At 35.8% G+C, this 25559-nt stretch overlaps 1 protein-coding gene, 1 long non-coding RNA gene and 2 pseudogenes across 2 annotated transcripts in view; 1 reads left to right on the top strand and 3 right to left on the bottom strand.

Annotated features, from left to right (window-relative positions):
- LOC125874051 (putative late blight resistance protein homolog R1B-23) overlaps positions 1-25559 on the bottom strand; it is a 111897-nt gene that overhangs the window by 36750 nt on the left and 49588 nt on the right. The window contains exon 2 of the mRNA XM_049554858.1: positions 11633-13412. Coding sequence (XP_049410815.1) covers positions 11633-13412 — 1780 coding nt within the window. The remainder of the gene's footprint in view (positions 1-11632; positions 13413-25559) is intronic.
- The window catches only part of LOC125874061 (uncharacterized), a 67377-nt gene that overhangs the window by 13969 nt on the left and 27849 nt on the right, over positions 1-25559 (top strand). The window contains exon 2 of the long non-coding RNA XR_007447224.1: positions 9832-9899. This is a non-coding gene — a long non-coding RNA (uncharacterized LOC125874061). The remainder of the gene's footprint in view (positions 1-9831; positions 9900-25559) is intronic.
- LOC125874050 (putative late blight resistance protein homolog R1A-3) overlaps positions 1-25559 on the bottom strand; it is a 99975-nt pseudogene that overhangs the window by 56856 nt on the left and 17560 nt on the right.
- Positions 19771-25559, bottom strand: part of LOC125874052 (late blight resistance protein R1-A-like) — a 19227-nt pseudogene continuing 13438 nt past the window's right edge.

Here is a 25559-nt window from a genome sequence, read left to right as displayed (position 1 = left end):
TTTTTTTTTTTTGGAAAAACATGATATTTTCTTGAAAAACAAAAAAAATAGGGGTAGGTTGGGTGGAAGGTGGGGAGGGGGTGGGGGGTAGGGGGTTGGGTTGGCAAAAAAAAATAATTTATTTTTCTGAAAAAAAATGTTTTTTTTAAAAAATTTATTGGGGGCAGGGGTTGTCAATTTTTTTTTACAAAAATGACTTTTAATTTTTTTTGGGGTGGGGGTACAGGGGTGGGGTGGTAGGTGTAGGGTGGGATGGTAGGATTGAGGTATTAACAACTTAATTTTGATTTAATATTTTTTGGCTTTAAGAGATTAAAGTAGGTTACAACCATTTTATCTAAACCATATTTGACCAAATTCATATTTATTTATATTTTATATGAGTGGATTGTCATCCAATCTATTTTCACTCAATCCATATTCAATCCATTCAAATTCGATCCAAACCACTCATTTGCCACCCCTAATGTGGATGTTCGTTATTAAAACTTTTTGAATAATCACACAACTTATTTTGTCACCTCACTCACACAGCCACACAATATCTTTATAAAAGTTTTCACCTTAATTATTGTATTCTAAATAAACTTGAATGAAATATGTAGTTTGACACTTGATGTAGATATTCTGAGCTATGCATCATACAAGCAGAGACAGATCTAGAATTTAAGCTTTATTGATTCAATATTATTTTTAAACATACCGATGAGTCGTTTGCTTTCTCTTCCTCTCTTTCTTCTTGATTTTGTTTTCCTCTTTCCATGATTGTAATTTTCCCGACGTATAAAAAGTACCTACATAAAAATTTACTCAGGAGTCAGGAGAAAGAAGAGGAAAGCAGTAGAAAAGAATACAAGAAACTGAAGATCAAAAGCAGCATAAGAAGTCAAAAAAATTGTAACCATTCACTTGTTAAATTTTTTTTCCACACAAACAGATTTTCCTCTTTAGTATTTGTTAGCATTTGTATTTTCAACACAACAAAAGTATAGTATATACTAGATACAGGACCCCGTGCCAGCACGGGGCCAATATATGTTACTAATTTTTTGTCTCAATTTATGTGATATTATGAAATTGGAGAACTTATCGAAATTTTTATATGATTTTAAAAATATTTTAAGTTGTTAATTATTGTAATTTACGGTACTTTTTTTTATATTGTTTTAAAATAATTATTATTATTCTCTTTGTTTCAGTTTATGTGGCGTATATAGGATTTCAAAAATTAACATTTTTTTTTATGTCTTTAAATATATTAAATTGTTAATTATTGTAATTTATAGTTTCTTTTTAACGTAATTTTAAAATAATATAGAGATAAGACACAAGTACCCCCCTAGACTATGACCGAAATCTCAGAGACACACCTTAACTAATCTAAGGTCCTATTATACCCCCTTAACTCATTTTTTGTGTAATTTTGTACACCTTTTGGCTTACGTGGCACACTCTGTGACCCCACGTAAGTGAGGCGCGTGGGAGATGTTTGGAGGCCACGTAGGCCAAAAAGGTGTACAAAATTACAAAAAAAAAAGTTCTGAGGGGTAATAGTGTAGCATCTCGCAAATTGAAATAACTAGGAAGAAGTTAAGAATTTGGAAATAGTCATTTTTGGAAAGAAATGAAATCTGGAAAATTTGTGAAGTATGTTAAGTTGAGTTTTTGGTGAACTTCAAACGACCATAACTCCTAGCTCGGGATGAGTTAGGTGTGTTTTCAGAAGATCTTGGAATAATATTTCCAACGCCACCGAGTTTGCGCGATTCCGAGTTCGTATGAGTGAGATATTCCCATTGGAAGTTGGGCTGTTCGAATAAGGAAAGTCCAATCCGAATTTTGGAAGGGTAGTTTGGTCTTTTCCATACCCAACTTAATTGATTCGTTTTTGGTAATTATTCTAGGGTCTAAACTGATAGGATTCAGTTTACGCTTTTGAAAAATAGAGTTAGGGTTTTTGGAGAAAGAACACAAGAGGAGAAGAAAGGAGAAAAGAGCCAAGATCATCGTTCTTGGAGATTTTCGTGTGGATTTCGCCAAGGGTTAATCCCTACGAGGTATGTGAGATCACATAGAGTTGGGTTAGTTCACCCACGCACCAAACATGATTCAATTCAACAAAGTTATATTGATTTGAAAGTAAATCCTATGAGTTCTTGATGAAATTCATTTGAAATCTTGTGGGTTCTTGTTGTTGAGGTTTCTTGAGATTGATTCATGTATTTAGGTGGGAATTCGAGTTGAATCTTACATATATTGAGGGTTTAGTCGATTCTAAGTGTTTGGGGAAAAGAACCAATTGACTTTAGAGGGTTTAGAGTTGAAAAGTGGGCAAGAAAAATCGTCAAACACCTGGGGAATGGGGTGGGGCATCGCGCCCCAAAGAGGGATCTGAAGTTTGACCCTTGGGGCGCTGCGCCAGCCAACGCGTCCCAGGTCAGGCTCTGAGGTTTGCCCTCTGGCGCCCCATGCCTCTCAGAGCTCCAAGGATGCCAGTTCTTCCCATTTCTTCCCCAATTTCCCGTACTAGTTCCTTAGCAACGTACCTATGTTTTCTAGTCGATTCCAACACTCTAAGGTACGTCTAAACATCATGAAATCATCCATAAACATGAGATCATGAACCTTGAATCCATAATTCAATTCAAGGAAAGTTAAGAGTCAAGTTTAGAAGTTAAGAATCAAGTCAAGAGAACTTCATAAAGTTTTCAAAAGTCTTTCACAAACGTTTTAACTTGTTTAAAGACTTAAAGTTTAAGTTAAGAAAAGAGTAAAGAGTTGAGTTCATTTCTTCAAAGATTATACGGGAACTAAGTATTTCCAAGAGTTTAAAATGTTTTCACATTTGAACAAGAAAGGGAAACACCGAATTCCAAGAGAGCAGTAATTATCTCAAATCAAAGAAAGAGTTTTGTTTTTTACAAACACATGAGCTAAGTATATTTTGAGAGTAGTATTGAGCACCGATATGGGATGCGAGTTCATATTAACTCAAGTCTCCATAAACCATGTAGTCATCACGGGCAATAAAGGATCATACTTTTTAGATGACTTCTTAAGTGCTTTTTAGCATAGACTAGTGGATCCACTTAGTTAAGGTGTTCTATATGACGGCAAAGTATAGGACAGTTCTGGCAGCGTGGGCAAGATGTTGTATCACCACTTAGGCTCATAGTGGTGGTTGTCGGTTAGAGAATATCCCACAGAAACTATATTAATTTATTATACGAGTACAATTGAGTTTGTTATTGCATTTCTTTAACGAACTAAGTTGCTTTCTATTGTTTTAAAAGCTTTCTGTATATTGCATGTGTTTTATTGCTTTATATTGAGTTTAAATTATTCATGAGTTGAATAAAGCCAATGTAAGTGTTTCTTTCAGATTCCTTTCAAGCTTATGTTATGTTTAGTATTCCTCTCGCATACTCGTACATTCAATGTACTGATGTCATAATTTGGTCTGCATCGTTTTATGATGTAGACACAGGTAATCAAGATCAACATCTAGGGCCCCGTTGATCCAGTTGAGCACTCAGAGTCAGTTGGTGAGCCTCATTGCTTTTCGAATGACTCCTTTTACTTTGCTTTCTAGTATTTCAGTTGTTAGGATGATCGGGGGTCTTGTCCCGACATCCCTCCTTGTTTTAGAAGCTTAATAGACAGTTAGTAGTTCAGTTGTCTTTACATTTTTATTTCATATGTTAAGACTTGAGTTGCCATTTTGGCCAAGTTGAATGTTTGACCTTTAAACATTCTAAGTTATTTTATTAAACAGTTGAGTAGAAGTGCATTTGATCATTGTAATAATGCTCAGAGTCTTCCGTTGAGTAAGTAAGTCAGACCAAGGGGTCGCTTGGGGCCATCAATGGTTCTCGATTGCCAGTCCCGGCCAAGGTGTAGGCTCGGGGTGTGACAAATAGGACATTAGTTTAGTTAAGGTGTGTCTCTGGGATTTCGGTCATAGTCTAGNGTACTAATGCCTTATCCCAATAACATATGTTACTTTCCATGTCCCAAGTTATGTGGCAATGATAGATTTTTTGGAGTCAAGTAATTTTTTTAAAATGTATTTTAATTTTTTAAAATACATATTTATTGTGATTTATAGTACTTTTTACGTCAATTTCAAATAATATATGTTCATCATCTAACCCTTTTTATGTGGTACTAATAGAATGCCAAGAGTCAATTAAGTTTTTTATATAACTTTTAAATATTTATATTATTAATTATTGCGATTTATAGTATTATTTATATGATTTTTAAAATCTATAACCAACAAAAAGAATAAGAGAAATAAATTTAATACAAAGAAAATACTAAATAGGGATAAGGGTCTGAAAAATACCCCAACTTTGGTCGAATTTGTTGTTGCGATACTAAACTTTCATGAGGACCTATTACCTCCCTAGACTATTTAATAGTGTATTTTTTACCCCCTGAACTATTTAATAGTGTATTTTAAAGGTATACATGTGCCCACGTGGACACATTACTATTTATAATTTTGCATTATTTTTTATGTCCACGTGGACAAATATATATGTTTAAAATACGGTATTAAATAGTCTAGGGAGGTAATAGGTCCTCATGAAAGTTTAGTATCGCAACAACAAATTCGACCAAAGTTGAGATATGTTTTAGACCCTTATCCCTACTAAATAGTAATGAAAAATATTATACTACACTCTACTACATGTACAAATGTTTAAATGGAAAAATGAATGAGGAGCCGCCATAGTAAAGTGAGCCCATGAGTTGGGCCAACACAATTCAACAGAAGAATAATCTTTTGATAGGACATCTAAGGGATTATGCAAATATTGATTGGTTTTTTGGTCTAATAAAGAAAATGTACACCTTTAAAGCAAGAGGATACAAAGGCTTAAGGAAGGAAACATTAGAAAATTCCGAAAATGCCCTTGTCATGCAAGCAGGCATGCATGTTGACGAAGACATGCCTGATTGTAGACACTTCTACTATGTAGTAATTATTCTTATTAATTTTGTTGAGATATTGATCAAGGTTAGATAAAATTATTTTGACGAATAGTAATTTTAGATGCAATTAGTCTCTAACACTAGAAATGTCAAATATTAATCACATATAACATGTTATGGCGTGAAAAAATAAACATAATATCCCAAAGTTGTTGCATTTTAAGAAAAGGAGTTAATAAGATGAAGGAAAATACAAGTCCCAGATATTCGAGAAAACAAAACCTATCAATACAAATATCTTTCCTGTTTTTATGCCTTATATATTATTTTATCTACCCTCCTCATCATGTTCTTTCATTCCTTCAAACCATATGATATACGAAACTCAATTTTATAAATATGTACGTCTACCTAATATTCATATTACAAGTTAACTAAGACTTGTGGAGATTGTTAGCTTGTGAATGAAGATGATGTCTGATGCAACTTTGGTGTTGTGGTTTATGAGAATTGATGGGAGTCTACGAGCAACAGTAAAGTTGTCTCCATGTAACCTATAGATCATGAGTTTGAGCCATGAAAGAAGCCACTAATGTTTCTACAGTACTCTCTTGGGTGCGATCCTTCCACGAACCCTACTAACATTGGATGTTTTGTGCACGAGGCTGCTTTGTTTAAGGGACATTCCTGATGTTTCATAGTTCCCCTTAGATAAAGAAAGGCGAAATGGTCCGGTGGACCCTTATACTTGTATCAGTTTGTATTATGAACTCTTTTACTTACCCCTTTGTCATCTGGACCCTTAAACTCAATAAAACACAATTTAACAAACCCCTCTGACCATTGACCAGGCTTATGTGTCATTAGATGTCTGAGTTGGCAAAAGTGTGTAACTACACACGCCTATTAAGGCGAGTGAGGAGCATTTCTACTTTAAAAAATATTTAAAATTATAAAAGAAATATTTTTTTCAAAACAATTAATTAAAAATATTGTCTTCTTCACCCATTACTCCTCCTTTTCAGCCATATCCTTCCCTGCCTAACCCCTTTTTTCTTTCTTTTCACAATCTATTTTCATCTATTTAAATGATCTTGGCACCTTCTTGAGTCCACCAATTTACGGAGAAAGAGAGCGGCGCCGGTGGTGCTCGCCGAACACCACTGATACGCAGTGGAGGGGAGAGAGAGGTGCGGCTGGTCAACAGAGAGGAGAACGAGGTGGGTGAGGGTGTGAGGATCTAATCATGGCAGCAAAGATGGTAATGGTGTGCGGCGGAGATGAAGGCGAAAATAGTAATGGTGTTTGGCTAGATCTGGTGCGATGGCTTAGGTTGTTGATTTTGTGGAGGTTGGAAGAGGAAAAGGAAAATGGTGATGATGTGGGAGAGATTAAAGCGGAAGGAATACAAGTGGTTTCACCAACAAAAATGGCAACGGCGGCGACGGCTTGGGCCTGAAACAGTGGGAATGGAGAAAATGTATTGGTTTTTTTTTTCACAACTAAATGTATTGGGTTTTACTTTAAAGAATATAATTAAATTTTTATTATTTTACCTATAATTAAATAATTTTGATTAATAATTTTAAAATAATTATGACATGACATTAATATATCTGATGTGAATATGCCATGCCATTTATGTAAAGGAGAGTGAGCTACACACATGGTTGGAGGGGTTTAAAAGACTCATTTTGATTGAGTTTAAGGGTTCAATTGACAAACGAGTAAGTAGAAGGATTCACAATACAAACTCGTACAAGTATAAGGGTCTACAAGACCATTTCGCCATAAAGAAAACAAGAGAGTTTGAAGATGAACTTACCTTTGACAGTCTTTAGTTTAGCAATATATCCCCTGTTTGAGACGTCCTTCTTAATACGTCTCTTTCTTCCAGCATATTATGGTAACTTTTATGGTTCCCCTTTTATACTCATATGTTACTCACGTTCCCTCCTATGTTATGATTATGATTCTATTGGACGTCCTGTTTCTCTTTTAGTTATGTTTCATATTTCATTCTGTCATATTACATACCGTACAGTTCCTATGTACTTACGCCCTTCAGCTATTGGTGGTCAGCTCCATTGGTTCTTGAAGCATAGTAAGTCTGTTCGGTTGGTTTAGCATATGGTTAAGCTGGGGTCTAAAATTATACGTTGGTTTGCCTAATTTCTCTTGGCATCTTGTGGGGTTTATCGACAATTTGGTGCTTAAAATTTTCTATATCTCAAGCAATGCATTTTAATTGCAATTAGATTTTCTAAAATTATTTAAAATAACTGCTGACATGTTATATTTCGGCATAATACATATATTGGACCCTAAACTTGGCTTCAAATTTTAACTTTGACCTCCAACTTTCATAGTGCACAAACAGGCACTTTAACTATCCAACCTTTTAATAAATAAACACGCGATTTTTGGAGCCAAAGAGCGTGAAATGCAAACGCTCCCACTTGTATTAGTGAGCCACTCAGTGGCTGCCAACTAATTAAATACTTTACACGTCCATTTTAGAACTAAAAAAATAATTAAAATTACTTTTAATTAATATACAAGGGTTATAGCTCTTTTTCCACAATGACAAAAAAAAATTAGACGCCATTTGCACTAAATATGAGCACAAATCGTTTTAAAAGAGAGGAAAAAAAATTTGATTTGAAAGAGGAGGAAAGAGAAATGAGATTTTGATTTGGAAATATAAAGATATTATATAAAAGGGATTGATTAAGGGTAGATTCCATGCGAAAAACCCCACAAGATGGACCTTCGAATCACTGAAATCGGACTTAAATGAGAGAGTTAAAACCTTTTAAAGTTTTAGAACAAGTGCTGATTTTTCTGCATAAATACACCAGATTTTCAGCATTTTTCGGAAACTTAAAAACTCCGATGGGGCACTCCGAATTCGTTCGGAATCCCGTGCATGCAAACGAGATATGAAACCATACCAAAATTGATATTCCGGATTCAATGGCGCAGTCAAAATTTTCATACGAGGTCATGATGACAAAAAGTGGGTCTCACACCCAAAGACCATTTTTAACCAAAATCCACCGTGGGGCTCCGAATGAGTCCGGAGGCCTTGGGAGTCGAACGAAAGATCGTTCTAGACCAAACTCAACATTCCGGGGCTAACCGCGTTGTTAGAATTTTCATTCGGACACGTTTTCCAAGAATGTTGACCAAAGTCAACCGCTGGCAAGATTTCAAAGGCTAAAATACCTAATGGTCCAAACTCGCACCGAAGGCCTTGATACTCGTGCCAACCATGCTACCAGCCTAATTTGGCCATTCCGGAGCTGATGGAACTGTCAGAATTCCATTCTAAGGTCATTTACCTGACGTTTTGACTAAAGTCAACTATTTAAGTTTCAAAAGCTCCAAAACAGGGAAACGGACATAAAACCCAAACGAACGACCAGGCGACCAAACAGTTAGGGCCAGCAAGTCATAAATGACTTGGGGTCGCTATAGGAACGTTCTAAACGACGAAAAGGAGGCATTAAGGCAAAAATGACCTGAAGGGTCATTAAAGTGGGAGGGGGGAGAGGGGAATGTTCAACTGTGTATCCTATTTTGTATCATTATGTATCAATTTAACTTTCTCTAGTGACTTTTTCTTCTGTTGAAATGGAGCTGTCAATGTACTGTTGTAATTCTCTTTGAAGATTAATGTGAACCTTTCATTCATTTGAGTACTGGAAATCCAGTTTGTTGAATATTTAGAAGAAGGTATTTCAGTGTTCTACTATGAGTCAGTTTGATAAGCAAACACTTGTTTTTGTTCAGAGTGGCATTTCAGCCTAAGTTGGTAGAATGTTCGAGGAGAGGAAGTCATGAGTGCTTATAGCTTCTCTACAACCTCTTCACTTCACGGCCTAGCTTTTGTGATGAAAGTTTGTTGGGTTTGTGACAGACTGGTATCAATGTTGTTTTAAATCAGTATAGGCACTCAAATGAATGGGACTTCAGACCAAGTTTGATACAAAGGAGATTTGGACAGCCATAGGCAAATCCACAGCGTAATCTATGTATTCACGTGAATCCCTCAACTTTATTCAAAATCCTATATATGTGTGTATTAAGATATCGATGTTGTAAAATCTTAGCAATATAAAATAATGTAAGACAATAAATATATAGACAAGATATATGAGAGAGAATGCTTTCTTATTTCTTTCTTTAGTATTTGTGTGTGAATACAAAGAAAAAAATAAAGACAGAATGAGAGTAAAGAAAGCAGTGATAAGAGTAGTACTTTGGATAGTCACGTCAATTTGGCATCAACATCATATAAACACTTATCTTAAAGTTGCGTATGATCAAGTAGAAATCTATACTTGACATCGGTGTGTCTCGTGGTCACCCATATACAACATACCTCATGTGTGACTTGCAATTGCGGATGACACGTGTCAAATGGACAAATCAACAAATGACATGAGTATTTATAAAAAATATATTTTTTGTTTAAAACTTGTAAGTTTTCTAAAAGAAACTCAGAAAAGTCACCTAACAACTGTAACAGAATTTTCATAATCATAATGCTGAATCTACCCAGCAAGTACATTCTACTTTTCAACCATAATGCTCAAAAGCTACGTAAATAACGGGATATTATTCCGGCTAACGACTTGAAGCTCGTCTCCTCCCCTCATATCTTCAGCATATTCCTTAATCTTGATAGCAGAATCTTCAAGTTGAGGGCTGTCTACAAGTGTGATAATTTTCAATGAATAAATATCCCCAAAACTAGGCGGAATCTCCTCAAGCTTACAACATTCCTCCAGTTTTAATTTCTCAAGGGAGGGAAAGGATTTCTCTCCAACCTCCCACTTGGAAAGAGTCAGTCGATCCAACTTCAAAAATTTGAGATTCTCAAAGGTGTCTTCCTCCCTCATGTTCCATTCTTCCCCATGGATGATTGTATCATAAAGGGACAACTCTTCAAGGTTGGGCAGTCTCGCTATTGTTGATAGTGAATTGGATGTCAGAGGAAACTCAAGCAGATGCAATTTTTTCAGATTCGAAGGGAAGTGAAAATCCCACGGCCGATTTGTCAACCCACTGTCGTTTGTGTTTGATCTTTCAAAACCTACAGTGAGGTCTTCTAGTTCAGTTAGGCAATCCAATTTCGGGAACCAATGTTGCTCTGTTGAATAATCCCATGATTCCTTGAGATCAAATTGAAGGAATTGAAGATTGGGAAGCCTTTTGAAAATAACCTCTGTATCTTTCGAATAGGAAAGCATAAGTTTCCCTAATAGTCTCAACTTCTGTAACTTTGTGTCCTCTGCTATCACTATTGATTCATCAGCATCCATACCAAAGAAAGAACAATTACTCACATACAGCGCTCGCAACTTTACAAGACCCCAAATTCTGGGTAATAGTACCAAGGTTGATCCTTTGTTATCCAACAACAGAGTTTCTAGATTCCAGAGGTTTGAGAAATATAAAGGCAGAGATTCAACTTGTGTCCCAATTCTTAAGAACCTCAAATGATTCAACATGCAAATTTCATTCAGCAAAGAATCTTTCACATTGATATGCAGGTACAACACTCTAAGAAGCCTCAAGTGTCTTAGGTGAAATGTATCAGAAACACTGTCTTCCAGCTCTTCTCCATTTATCCTCAAAGAATAGAGGTGTTTACCAGAATGCCTTTTCTTATTTGAATCGAACAGGACAAAATTAAGCCCAAAGTGCTCCTCATCATCATCAATGGTAATTTGACGTGGCAACAAATCTGATGGAGCACTTGAACTTATCAAATCAAATAACTTTTCCTCTCTTGCTTTTATCAAACAAAAGTCATGCACAAGATCATGAATTTGGCAAGTCGGGTCCTCACCTATCTCATTGAAACAAATTACCATGCTACTGGAAATTAAATCAGCCACATAAATCTTCACCACTTCTTCCATACTCTTCATATCTGTCTTTTCCACGAATCCTTCAGCACCCAATAAAATTTTCAACTGAAAGAATGAAATTGCAGTGTCCTTCGGCCTACTTGCAAAGTAAACCAAGCATGGCTTCAGGTGATCAGGTAAGTGGTCATAACTTATTTCTATAACTTTCATCACTTCCACTTTATTCTTAAAAATAAAGGAATGCAAATTATTTAAAACGTCAAGCCATACACTCTTTTTCTTTTCCATCCCAGCAATGACTCCAGCAATCAGATCCACAACCAAAGGAAGCCCTTTACAGTTTTCGGCTATTTCAGTTCCAACATCCAATAGTTCATCAGGACAACTCTCGTTTCCAAATGCCCTTTTCTCCAATAACTCCCAACTTTCTTCTGATCTTAGCAATCGAAGGTCAAGAGGAGCAGTGTAGAGCTTTCCATGCAAAGCCACTTCCTTTTCTCGAGTTGTCAAAATAATTCTACTTCCTTTCATACCATTAGGAAAAGGTCTTGTTAACTCATCCCACGTAGTAGTATCCCACACGTCATCTAAGACAATAAGATACCTCTTTCCTAACAGTTGTTTCCGTAACTTATCAGCAACATTAATATTATCAATCAAATTTGAATCTGAGCCATTAACTTGATTAAAAATTTTATTCAACAAATTCTTCTCGTCATATTCTTGTTCGACTGTGCACCATGCGCGAAGGTCAAAATGACTAGTAATTGATTTATCAATGTATACTTTGTATGCTAGAGTAGTTTTACCCGAACCCGGCATACCAGTGATCGAAATGACATCTAGATCTGTCGGTCCACCAGTGAGCTTTCTAAGTATCCATTTTGTCTCCTCCTCAAAACCTACAATTATTTTACCAGTTGTCAATGACTTGTTCTCAACGGGCTTCTTGGGAGAGTTCACGACGATGAGACCTCTGTTCTTGGGAATCTTCTCATGTAAATTGGAGATATCTTCTTTGATAAGCTTGATCTTCTTTATGGTAATGGGAAGTGAGAAAATAAGATGTAAGAGACCATTATCTCTAACAACAATTGAATCAATGACATCTTTTACCTCATACGCAACATCTAAACCACGTGCCCAAAGATCTTTATACATTTCTTGTTCAACATTCACCAAAAACGATCTTATGAATTCTAGGTCTTGCTTCACTAGCTCAATTTCTTCCCTTATCAAAGCAATTGAATAAGCATTGGAATCTAATAAATCATTTAAGTGTATGTGCAGCAGATGCATGAAAAGTGGTCCATCACTCATGGGGAAGCAACATTGAGATGAATCCGGGGCTTTCAGGTAAACATGTTTGAGATCTTTCTTGAGGAGTTCAATATTTTCCAGCAAGTCTAGGGTTGCACCATTTGTTTGGTCGTTACCCTGTTTATTCCTTAATTCCTCTTCCAAGTCATGTACAAGAGTTGATACCTCCCTGGTAAGTGCTCCAACACGAGCCAAGAGATCAAAAAGTTTGTCATGATGAATAAAGTCCTTGGGCATATCAGAAAGAATAATCAATAGGAATTCCATCATGACATGAATGTTTCGAGCCCCTGAAGTGCTAGGGGTAATTACAGTTACCATATGCTCTTGTAGATGAATCAGATATTCTCTGAGAATATCCGGAGAGGTTTCTAGGAGCATCTTAATGAAGCGTCCAACTTCTGCTGAAGTTGAAGCTTTCAAATTTGTATAACATATGTGCATAACCTCCAGTTCAGTTGGAACAATCTTCAAGAGTAGATGTGCTAGCTTGAAGGGGCGAGAGTCTCTATCATTCTGATCTTCCTCATCTAGCTCGGAAAGTTGAGCATTTTCATCAGTCTTATCATCCTCATCTAGCTCGGAGAGTTGAGCATTTTCATCAGTCTGATCATCATCTAGCTCGGAGAGTTGAGAGTCTTTATCAGTCTGATCATTCTCATCTAGCTCGGAGAGTTGAGAGTCTTCATCAGTCTGATCTTCCCAAAGGAAGTGTCCTACTCTCTCAGCCATGAGTTGAAACAGAGGTAAGACGTTCTCAACCATCTCATGCTTAATGCAACCATTCACAATCAACCCATGGAAATCTCTGACGTTGCCACATACATTCTGAAGAACCTCATATTGAGTCACTCCAGGAAACATCTTTTCAGCACGATGCTTGGATAGATGATAGAGATTCAAGAGGAGGAAGTCCAGTTGCTCATCCATCATGGTGGCATCTGATTTACAACGATGATGAGAGCTGATACAGTCATCCATATTACCGGCGAGGCTAGTAAGGACATATTTACACCCGAAGTTGTTGCCATTATCATCCAAAATTGGTTGAAGCAGATTCTCAACCTCTCGTGTTTTTCTAGTCATTATATCTTCAAACTGCTCCAAATCGGAATAAGAAAGCTGGACATATGTACAAATAAATGTGAGCTTCAATTTCAGGTTTTCAATTAGATCCACATCAACAGCCTTTTGATCTTCTTCATTCTTTAATCTCTCCATGAAATCCAGAACATTGGCAACGTCCTTGCGAAGAGCAGAAAATGACACCTGCCAAAAGACCAACTGTTATTCTCCTAGTCCTATCAAATTTACAAAGCCACATTTCTACCATGCAATATGTTATCCTATATACTGATGAGTTGTTTGCTTCCTCTTCCTCTCTTTCTTCCAGCATATTATGGTCACTTTTATGATTATGCTTCTATTGGACGTCCTGTTTCTCTTTTAGTTATGTTTCATGTTTCATTCTGCCATATTACATACCGTTCAATTCCTATGTACTTATTGGTGATCATCTCCATTGGTTCTTGAAGCATAGTAAGTCTGTTCGGTTGGTTTAGCATATGGTTAAGCTGGGGTCTAAAATTATACCTTGGTTTGTCTAATTTCCCTAGGCATCTTGTGGGGTTTATCGACAATTGGTGCTTAAAATTTTCTATATCTCAAGGAATGCATTTTAATTGCAATTAGATTTTCAAAATTTATTTAAAACAACTGCTGACATGTTATATTTCAGTACCCAAATATTTGACTTTCCGATGAATTATACTTTCTGGGTAACTAACACATAGTTCAGTGACTTTAATGATACAAAAGTTAATTTATTTTATGGCTATATTGACAGAACGCATAAGGTTCAGTGAATTTAGTGAAACAAAAATTAGTTTTTAGAATATTACATATACACAAGTAAAGTTCATTGATCATGGGTGAAATTAACTCGAGAATCTACTTGCAGTATTTTATTTTTCTTACCTTCGAATTTTGACTATTTATTATAATAAGATAATGATCCAAGTAAATATAAGAACCTGTAAGTTGCTTCTTTCCATGAGTGTGCCTTTCAAATTCTCCGGATCTGATGTAGATAACAAGTTTAAACACAGAGTTATAATTAGAGACGATCGAACCTTTTCAGTTGATGAAAAATTTGATATGGCTGTCCTCTGTTTCTGTATATGACAATAGTCCTTCCAACAAAGTATATATTAGGTTGATAAGATTTGTGTGGAGGAGAAGATAGTAAGAAAATCACAAAAAAATATGTTTGAACAAGTCAGTCAGTCAGTCAGCTGACATTGGGACTGTACAGGCATTCATTCTCAACTAGAAATATTAATAGCTGAAAGGATGAGCTATTTAAGTTGTACTATATGGCTTGTTTACCCTGAGTAATCTAAATTGAATTTGTAGACCAAATAATGATACTAACTCACTATATGAAAGCAATGTTCAATAATAATGAGCAAACCAAAGTAACTCAACATATATTTAGTAGGCATAATACATATATTGGACCCTAAACTCGGCTTCAAATTTCAACTTTGACCTCCAACTTTCATAGTGCACAAACAAGCACTTTAACTATCCAACCTTTTAATAAATAAACACGCGATTTTTGGAGCAAAGAGCGTGAAATGCAAACGCTTCCACGTGTATTAGTGAGCCACTCAATGGCTGCCAACTAATTAAACACTTTACACGTCCATTTTAGAACTAAAAAAAAAAAATTTAATTAAGGGTAGAGTTGTCATTTCAGCATTTTTTTTTACTGTTGTGTGCCTCAAAAATTACTTCTAACTCGCGCAAAATGCGTGCACATCACGCGTTTTGCCAAGTAAGACACGCGTGTTTATTTATTAAAAGGTTGGATAGTTAAAGTGTTTATTTGTGCACTTTGAAAGTTGGAGGTCAAAGTTAAAATTTGAAGCCAAGTTTAAGGTCCAATATATGTATTATGCCTATTTAGTATGATACTTTACAACACTGGATGTCCATTATTAGTAGATAATGTGCCTAGTTAAAACCTTACTAGAAAAATCCCGCGGGAAAAAAGTGATCTCTCTAAACTGCTTAGGTTGCTTGTTATTTTACTAACCTCGTCTGCCAATATCATCTACTTAATAGCTCAGTCAGGACTTTGATCAAACACATTGTAGACATCTTTTAATATTACCAATTTCAGAACAGTAAAAAGGTGTAAGAACCTGTTGGTGCTGCCAATTTACCAATTAAAATGCGTATCTTCTTATTTTTAAAAAATAGTTTAAAACAAAATTTGTGTTTCAACAAAATTTAATAAAAAAATAAAATGAGCATCTTATTATTTTTTTTAAAAAAAAATAGCTTAAAACAAAAATTGTATTTCACAAAATTTAATGAAAACATATTTAAATTGGTTGGGTGACTTTCTAAATGAAATATAAATAGTTGAGTGACTTTGTAGGTAAAATATTTATAGTTGAGTGACTTTGAAGTTATAAAAGAAAGTTAAGTGACTTTCTATGAAAAAAACTATTAGTTGAGTGACTTTCTATGAAAAGAAGGTATAAGTTGAGTGACCATATGAGATATTAACTCAAGACCAAATGTTATTATCCTAGTCCTATCAAATTTACAAAGCCACATTTCTACCATGCAATATGTTATCCTATATACTGATGAGTCATTTGCTTCCTCTTCCTCTCTTTTTTCCAACATATTATGGCCACTTTTATGGTTCCCCTTTAATACTCATGTCACTCACGTTCCCTCCTATATTATGATTATGATTCTATTGGACGTCCTGTTTCCCTTTAGTTATGTTTCATGTTTGTTAGTTTATACGAGTCCACCACAAACTACAGGACCAGGTCCTTGTCACACTTTAATGCAGTAAAATACTGAAGTACAGAATAAGAACAACAAGGAGTTTTACGTGGAAACCTCTTTTCTAAGGGAGGAAAAATCACGACCTGTTCAATAGGGTTTTCCAACTGCTTTTCGCTATCTTCAAGCAACAAGTGAATACAGATTTCAACAATCATACAAGGATTAAACTCTTAATCCTACAACCTGTAACACCTCTATTACAGAAAGAGCCAAAGCAATAACTCTATTGCCCACTATATCAACTAACTCTAGTTAATATAAACTTCAATCACATACTACACAGCTAACTCTAACTATGTTCATTGTTCACTGGAATAATAAATACACGATCTATTCCTTTGTAGATTAGGAACAGATCTTACAAGTTAAAAACACACACTACACAAACTTTTGATCAACAACTAAAGACACTCTTGATAACTCTATTAGGTCCCTTGCAGTTCTTGAAAGCTTGCGTTCTTCTTGAGAGAAACAAAAGGCACTTATGCTTGATGATGCATGTCGGATATAAGGACTAGGTAGTTTCATGTCAACAAAAGGTATATTATCCTCTGAACAAAACAACCTAGTGTCCTCTCATTGGCTGAGAGCTCTGTCCTCTTTTCCCGTGCACACCAACCATGATAGAGTTGGCAGATTTACAGTTGTTCCCCATTTGACCAGAGAACAAGCTTAACTCATGGGACCAGGTCCCATTGTTTGTTAGGATCAGCAAAACAATGGAGTTACGATGTCTCATTCTGCCATATTACATACCATACAATTCCTATGTACTTACGTCCCTTCAGCTATTGGTGAGCTCCATTGGTTCTTGGAGCATAGTAAGTCCGTTCGGTTGGTTTAGCGTATGGTTATGCTGGGGTCTAAAATTATACATTGGTTTGTCCGATTTCTCTAGGCATCTTGTGGGGTTTATCGACAATTTTGGTCTTAAAATTTTCTATTTCTCAAGGAATGTATTTTCATTGCAATAACTGCTGACATGTTATATTTCAATACCCGAAAATTTGACTTCCCGATGAATTATACTTTCTGGGTAACTACACATAATTTTGATTATGTATTATAATAAGATAATGATCCAAGTAAATATAAGTATTGTATGACATACCTCTAAGTTGCTTCTTTCCATGACAGTGCCTTTCAAATTCTCCGGATCTGATGCAGATAACAAAGTTTAAACACACAGTAATAATTAGAGATGATCGAACCTTTTCAATTGATGACAAATCTGATATTGCTGTCCTCTGTTTCTGTATATGACTATAGTCCTTCCAACAAAGTATATATTAGGTTGATAAGATTTGTGTGGAGGAGAAGATAGCAAGAAAATGACAAAAAAATATGTTTGAACAAGTCAGTCAGTCAGTCAGGTGACATTGGGACACTAGCATTCAGTCTCAACTAGAAATATTAATAGCTGAAAGGATGAGCTATTTAAGTTGTACTATATGGCCAGAGTAATCTAAATTTAATTTGTAGACCAAATAATGATACTAACTCACTATATGAAAGCAATGTTCAATAATAATGAGCAAACCGAAGTAACTCAACATATATTTAGTATGATACTTTACCACACTGGATGTCCATTATCAGTAGATAATGTGCCTAGTTAAAACCTTACTATAAAATCCCGTGGGAAAAAAGTGATCTCTCTAAACTGCTTTGGTTGCTTGTTATTTTACTAACCTCGTCTGCCAATATCATCTACTTAATAGTTCAGTCGGGACTTTGATCAAACACATTGTAGACATCTTTTAAGTACAGTAAAAAGGTGTAAGAACCTGTTGGTGCTGCCAATTTATCCTCCAGAATATATTTGATTTACTTTTTGTATGAAGACTCTGGATATTTGCCAATGGGTAATCATGTTTGGACATGAACGGTCACAATTNACTTACATACCTATTAGGGATCACCCCCGACGATTTCCACGACGATATTTGACGGAAACTCCTTGATCTCCTCTTCTTCTTCTCTTCTTTCTCTCTTCTTCTCTTCTTCACTCAAGAACCCTAACTCTTACTTTTTTAAAATGGAACAAAAATGATCCACAATCAGCCTAACACAACAATATAACCTCAAAGAAATGATTTGTGAAAAGACCAAAATGCCCTTAAATTTCCGGGCGGACTCCCTGCCAACTGCCCAACTTTCAAAGGGCATAACTCGCTCATACGAACTCGGAATCGAGCAAACTCGGTGGCGTTGGAAAGATCGTTCCAAGGGCTTTCCAAAAATAACTGGAACTACTCCTGGAATATCCTGAGCTAGGAGTTATGACTGCTCAAAGTTGGCCAAAAACTCACTGATTTCCGCACTTAGCCAAATTTCCAGATTTTGAATTTAGCCAAATTTCCAGATTCTGAACTTAGACAAATTTCCAAATTCTGAATTTTTTCCAAAAATGACTACTTCCAATTTCAAGCTTCTTCATATTCATTTTAAATTGTCGGATGTTACAATGGCTATGAAAAAAATGTATTTACGCTAAAAATAGGAAAGAGGAACGTTGTTATCGTTGTTACTTAGAGCTGCCACCAAAGTAGGGTTTGTAAGTTGGAAATAAAAATAATCTGAAGGGCTTTTGGGTTTGGGCCTACTTTGGACAGATTTTCTAGTGGCCTGCTGTAAGCTTCAGTCAGTTTTATACTTCTGCCGCCAAATGACAAATGATGCCTTAGTTACTATTGCAAGGAATCGTCCTAACAAGATCCGATTTCGTCTGTGTATTATCAAGCCTCGAACTCCTGATTACTTAACCCTTGAACCACTTGATACTGGTTTTGGAGCCATTGTGCAACACTGCAAGGAATTGCGACGACTTTCTCTTTCTGGCCTTCTTACAGATCGTGTATTTGAGTACATCGGGTAAGCTGTTAGCCCAGAAGTTGCCAGGGCTTAATATTGAAGTTATAGATGAGAGGGGTCATCCGGATACGAGACCAGAAAGTTGCCCTGTTGAGAAACTTTATACATACAGAAAGGACAACTATAGTATTTTTGTGATGGAGGGGGGCATGTTCAACTGTGTATCCTATTTTGTATCATTATGTATCAGTTTAACTTTCTCTAGCGACTTGTTCTTCTGTTGAAATGGTGCTGTCAATGTACTTGTGGTCATGTATTGTTGTAATTCTCTTTGAAGATTAATGTGAACCTTCCATTCATTTGAGTGCTGGAAATCCCATTTGTTGAACGTTTAGAAGAAGGTATTTCAGTGTTCTACTACGAGTCAGTTTGATAAACAAACACATATTTTCGTTCAGAGTGGGATTTCAACCTAAGTTGTTTGAATGTTCAAGGAGAGGAAGTCACGAGTGCTTATAAGTTCTCTACAACCCCTTCACTTCACGGCCTAGCTTTTGTGATGAAAGTTCATTGGGTTTGTGACAGAGTAGTATCAATGTCGTTTTAAATCAGTACCTTGATTGAGGTTGAACGATCGTGCTTCGAGCACATAAGATGGGACTTCAGACCAAGTTTGACACAAAGGAGGTTTGGACAGCCAAAGGCAAATCCACAGTGTAATCTATGAACTCATGTGAATCCCTCAACTTTTGTCAAAATCCTATACGTGTGTATTAAGTTATCGACTGCTTATAAGCAGTCTACAAGAAAATAATTGTGTGTGAATGCAAAGAAAAAAATAAAGAGAGAATGAGAATAAGAGATACCTAGTGGCAGAAAGTAACAAAATTCTGCTATTGTTAGAAAAGCAAAAGCATAAATCAATGTAAAATCCCACAAAAATGTTTTCTAAATTAAATTTCTTTTTCTTAGAAACAGGAGGAAATAGGCACCAATTTCTAAAATCCCACAAAAATGTTACATAACAACTGTAACAGATTTTTCTTTATCATATACAATATCACCCAGCAAAGTACAATCTACTTTTCAACCATAATGCTACTTAAATAACGGGATATTATTCCGGCCAAGGATCTGAAGCTCATCCCCTCCCCTCATATCTTCAGCATATTCCTTAATCTTCATAGCGGAATCTTCAAGTTGAGGGCTGTCTACAAGTGTGATAATTTTCAATGAATAAATATCCCCAAAACTAGGCGGAATCTCCTCAAGCTTACGACATCCCTCCAGTTTCAATTTCTCAAGTGCAGGAAACGATTCCTCTCCAACCTCCCACCTGGCAAGAGTCACTTGATGCAACTCCAAATATTTGAGATTCTCAAAGGTGTCTTCCTCCCCCATGTTCCATTCTTCCCCATGGATGATTGTACGATAGAGGGACAACTCTTCAAGGTTGGGCAGTCTCGCTATTGTTGATAGTGAATCGGATGTCAGAGGAAACTCATCCAACAACAATATTTTCAAACTTGAAGGGAAGTGAAAATCCCATGGCCGATTTGTGTCATTTGTGTTTGATCTAACAAAACCTACTTCAAGCTCTTCTAGTTCAGTTAGGCAATCCAATTTCGGGAACCAATATTGCTCTGTTGAATAATCCCATGATTCCTTGAGTTCAAATGTAAGATGTTGAAGATTGGGAAACCTTTTGAAAATATCCTCTGTATCTTTCGAATAGGAAAGCACAAGTCCGCGTAAATATCTCAAGTTCTCTAACTTTGTGTCCTCTGCTATCAGTATTGATTCGTCTGCATCCATATCAAAGAAAGAAGAATCACTCACGGACAGCACTTGCAACTTTACAAGATCCCAAATTCTCGGTATTAGTACAAAGGTTGATCCTTCGTTATACACCGACAAGATTTCTAGATTCCAGAGGTTTGAGAAAGATAAAGGCAGAGATTCAACTTCTATCCTAATGAATAAGTACCTCAAATGATTCAACATGCATATTTCATTTAGCAATGAATCTCTCACCTTCATAAAAGAGAAATCCAGGTATAACACTCTAAGAAGCCTCAAGTGTCTTAGGTGAAATGTATTAGAAACACTGTCATCCAGCTTGTCTCCATTTATTGTCAAAGAATAGAGGTGTTTACCAGAATGCCTTTTCTTATTTGAACTGAACAGGACAAAATTGTTAAGCCCAAAGAACTCACTGTTATAATGAATGGTCACTATACGTGGAGCACTTGAACTTATTGAGCCAAAAAACTTTTCCTTTCTTGCTTTTATCAAACAAAAGTCATGCATAAGATCATGAATTTGGCAAGCCGGGTGATCACCTATCTCATTGAAACAAATTACCAAGCTACTGGAAATTAAATCATCCAAATAAATCTTCACCACTTCTTCCATACTCTTCATTTCCATCTTCTCCACAAACCCTTCAGCACTCCATACAGCTTTCAACTCAAGGTTTGTCAGTGCACTGTCCTTCGGCCTACTTGCACAATGAAGCAAGCATGGCTTCAGGCGATCTGGTAAATGGTCATAACTTAATTCTATAACCTTCATCACTTCCACTTCACTGTTCAAAATAAGGGAATGCAAATTATTCCGAACTTCAAGCCACACAGTCTTTTTCTTTTCCCTTCCTGCAATGACTCCAGCAATCAGATCCACCACCAAAGGAAGCCCTTTACAATTTTCGGCTATTTCTTTTCCAACATCCAATAGTTCATTAGGGCAACTCTCGTTTCCAAATGCCCTTTTCTCTAATAACTCCCAACTTTCTTCTGATCTTAGCAATCGAAGGTTAAGAGGATCAGTGTAGAGCTTTCCATGCAAAGCCACTTCCTTTTCTCGAGTTGTCAAAATAATTCTACTTCCTTTCATACCATTAGGAAAAGGTCTTGTTAACTCATCCCATGTAGTAGTATCCCACACATCATCTAAGACAATAAGATACCTCTTTCCTAACAGTTGTTTCCGTAGCTTATCAGCAACATCAATATTCTCAATCAAATTTGAATCCGAGCCATTAACTTGATTAAAAATTTTATTCAACAAATTCTTTTCGTCATATTCTTGGTCGACTGTGCACCATGCGCGAAGGTCGAAATGACAAGAAATTGATTTATCATTGTATACTTTGAATGCCAAAGTAGTTTTACCTGAACCCGGCATACCAGTGATCGAAATGACATCTAGATCTGGTGGTCCTCTGGTGAGCTTTCTAAGTATCAGGTTTGTCTCCTCCTCAAAACCTACAATTATTTTATCAGTTCTCAATGACTTTCTTTGAACTGGCTTCTTGGGAGAGTTTACAACAACAAGACCTCTCTTCTTGGGAATCTTCTCATCTAAATCGGAGACCTCTTCTTTGATAAGCTTGATCTTCTTTATGATATTGGGAAGTGAGAAAATAAGATGTAAGAGACCATTATCTCTAACAACAATTGAATCAATGACATCTTTTGCCTCATATGCCATATCTAAAACCCGTGCCCAGAGATCTTTATACCATTCTTGCTCAATATTCATTAAAAAAGATCTTATTGATTGCAGGTCTTCTTTCACCATCCCAATTTCTTCCTTTATCAAAGCAATTGAATAAGCATTGGAATCCAGCAAATCATCTAAGTGTCTCTGTAGCAGATGCATGAAGAGAGGTCCATCACTCATGGGGAAGCAACATTGAGATGAATCCGGGACTTTCAGATAAACATGTTTGAGATCTTCCTTGAGGAGTTCAATATTTTCCAGCAACTTTAGGGTTGCATGATTTGTCTCGTCGGTACTCTCTTTATTCCTTAATTTCTCTTCTAAGTCGCGAACAAGGGTTGATACCTCCTTGATAACTGCTCCAACAAGTGCCAAGAGATCAAATAATTTGTCATGATGAATAAAGTCCTTGGGCATATCAAAAAGAATAATTAATAGGAACTCAATCATGACATGAATGTTTCGAGCCCCTAAAGTGCTAGGGGTAATAACAGTTATCATATGCTCCTGTAGATGAATCAGATATTCTCTGAGAATGTCCGGAGAGGTTTCCAGGAGCTTCTTAATGAAGTGTCCAACTTCTGCTGAAGTTGAAGCTTCCAAATTTGTATAACATATGTGCATAACCTCCAGTTCAGTTGGAACAATCTTCAAGAGTAGATGTGCTAGCTCGAAGAGTCGAGGGTCTTTATCAGTCTGATCCTCCCAAAGGAAGTGTCCTACTCTCTCAGCCATGAGTTGAAACAGAGGTAAGACATTCTCAACCATCTCATGCTTAATGCAACCATTCACTATCAACCCATGGAAATCTCTTATGTTGCCACATACATTCTGAAGAACCTCATATTGAGTCACTCCAGGAAACATCTTTTTAGCACGATGCTTGGATAGATGATAGAGATTCAAGAGAAGGAAGTCCATCATGGTGGCATCTGATTTAGAACGATGATGCGAGCTGATACAGTCATCCATATTACCGGTGAGGCTAGTAAGGACATATTTACACCCGACGTTGTTGCCATCATCATCCAAGATTGGTTGAAGCAGATTCTCAACCTCTTGTCTTTTTCTAGTCATTATATCTTCAAACTGCTCCAAATCGGAATAAGACAGCTGAATATATGTACAAATAAATGTGAGCTTCAATTTCAGCTTTTCAATTAGATCCACATCAACAGCCTTTTGATCTTCTTCATTCTTTAATCTCTCCATGAAATCCAGAACATTGGCAACGTCCTTGCGAAGAGCAGAAAACGACACCTGCCAAAATAACACATATCAAATATTTTAAAGCCACATATCTACAATTCAATACTTTACAGTTCACTCTATCAAATAACATACCATTGAGTCGTTTGCTTCTTCATTATCTTTTCGTTTTTCCATGATTCTACTTTTCCTTTCCAAGTTCTCAAGACCTGAAAGAAGATGAAATGATAAGAATAATCAATAATTTCACTATTTTCACGCGAACTTAAGAGGAGGTCTTAATTAGTGGAAGATGATAAAGGTGAGTCTATTGATTTTTGACAGTTTCTGTATAATAAATTTGTAACCATTTTCTTATTGAGTTTTTGTCGATATATATATATATCAAACTAGTCAAACATCAAATGGTGCATAAAGAGCAATTGTATAACTTGACAAATAGTAATTTTAGATTCGCACAATTGGAAATGTCAATCTCAATCACACATCAAAATGTTTATGACATGAAATCACAAACATAAAATCTCACAACTGTTAATTATTTACAAAAAAGGAGTTTAAAATATGAAGAAGAAAATGGAAGATTTAAATATTCAATAAAATAAAGTGTATCACAACTGTTAATTATTTACAAACAAAGGAGTCCTGCTCATTAACCATTACTTTTCCAACATATGTGAAGAAGAAAATGGATGATAATCTTTTATGTACACTTGCAATTTGAATTGAAGAAAATGACTTGTAAAAATGGGGTTCATTCATAAACGAGACCAACTGGTACCGAACCTTTCTATCTCTAATAGCTTATAGTAATATATTTTCATTAGTGAGGGAAATCTTTCGTCATCTTAGAAAAAATCTAAAAAAGATCTGCTTCTATTCACTCCGCACTCTCCAATCCCCTCCTTCTCACCCGGTAAGAATTCACCCGCACCGGATATTAGTACCAATCTAATACAACTTATCATGAGTAAGTAACAATTTAATGAGGTGAAAGTATACATTAACTAACCACAATTAAGTGATAATGTTGTGCATCTATTGATTTGTTGTAAATCGGTGGTGTGAGTAAGTATTTAGCCCTCTCTCTTTCTCCTGCATTTTGTGTGTACCTTTCTCTTTGTGAGATCCAACTAACCTACCAAAGTTCTTTCATTTTCCTTGCATCATTTTTACTTTTCTATAATTGTACTTCAATTGAGATGGGAGTAGCAAATTATTAAACAAACTATTAGATGAATTGACTAACCTTTTTACTTTATGAAACTTTATATCCTTTGCTTGCTTTGTTATTCTGGAAATAAATAGAGGAATAATTAAGACAAAGAATGATGCATAGTATTATTCCAAAAGCATGAATCAATTACAATGGGGCCTCTTCACTTGTCTGCCACAAAAGAAAAAGATAAGAAAGTTGATCAAACTCTCTGCTCACTTTATATTACATCATCCGTTTTATTTTATTTGACATTATTTTCTTATTAGCCGTCCAAAAAATATTAACATTCTTATAATTTCTTAGTTAAAAGTTTTATATCCACACAAATACGGTACTTGAGATGTTTACGACCATAAGTTTAAAAAGTACTTTTATTTTTCTTCTATTAAACTTTGTGAAAAACTCAAACTATAACAAACAAAATGCAACAGAGAAAAGTCAATATATAGGGTGTGTTTGGTATGAAGGAAAATGTTTTTCATGGAAAATGTTTTCCTGAAAAACAAGTAGATTTTTGATTTATTTTCTCATGTTTGGTTGGTAAGTAGAAAATATTTCCGGGAAAAGATTTTTAGTGTTTGTTTTATGAATAAAAAACATTTTTGAGAAATATCTTTTATTTTTACTAGAGTAGAAAATAATTTTTGAAATTGAAAATATTTTTTAAAAACAAACTTAAAATTTTTTTGTGGGTTGGGGGTGGATGGGGGGTCGAGGGTAGGAGTGAAAAAATGAAATTTTGAAGTTGAAATTTTTTTTAAAAAACAAACTCAATTTTTTTTTGGGGGGGGGGGGGG

Source organism: Solanum stenotomum, chromosome 8 (assembly GCF_019186545.1).
Source record: "Solanum stenotomum isolate F172 chromosome 8, ASM1918654v1, whole genome shotgun sequence".
Lineage (NCBI taxonomy): Eukaryota > Viridiplantae > Streptophyta > Magnoliopsida > Solanales > Solanaceae > Solanum > Solanum stenotomum.
This window is presented reverse-complemented; position numbering and strand designations above follow the sequence as displayed.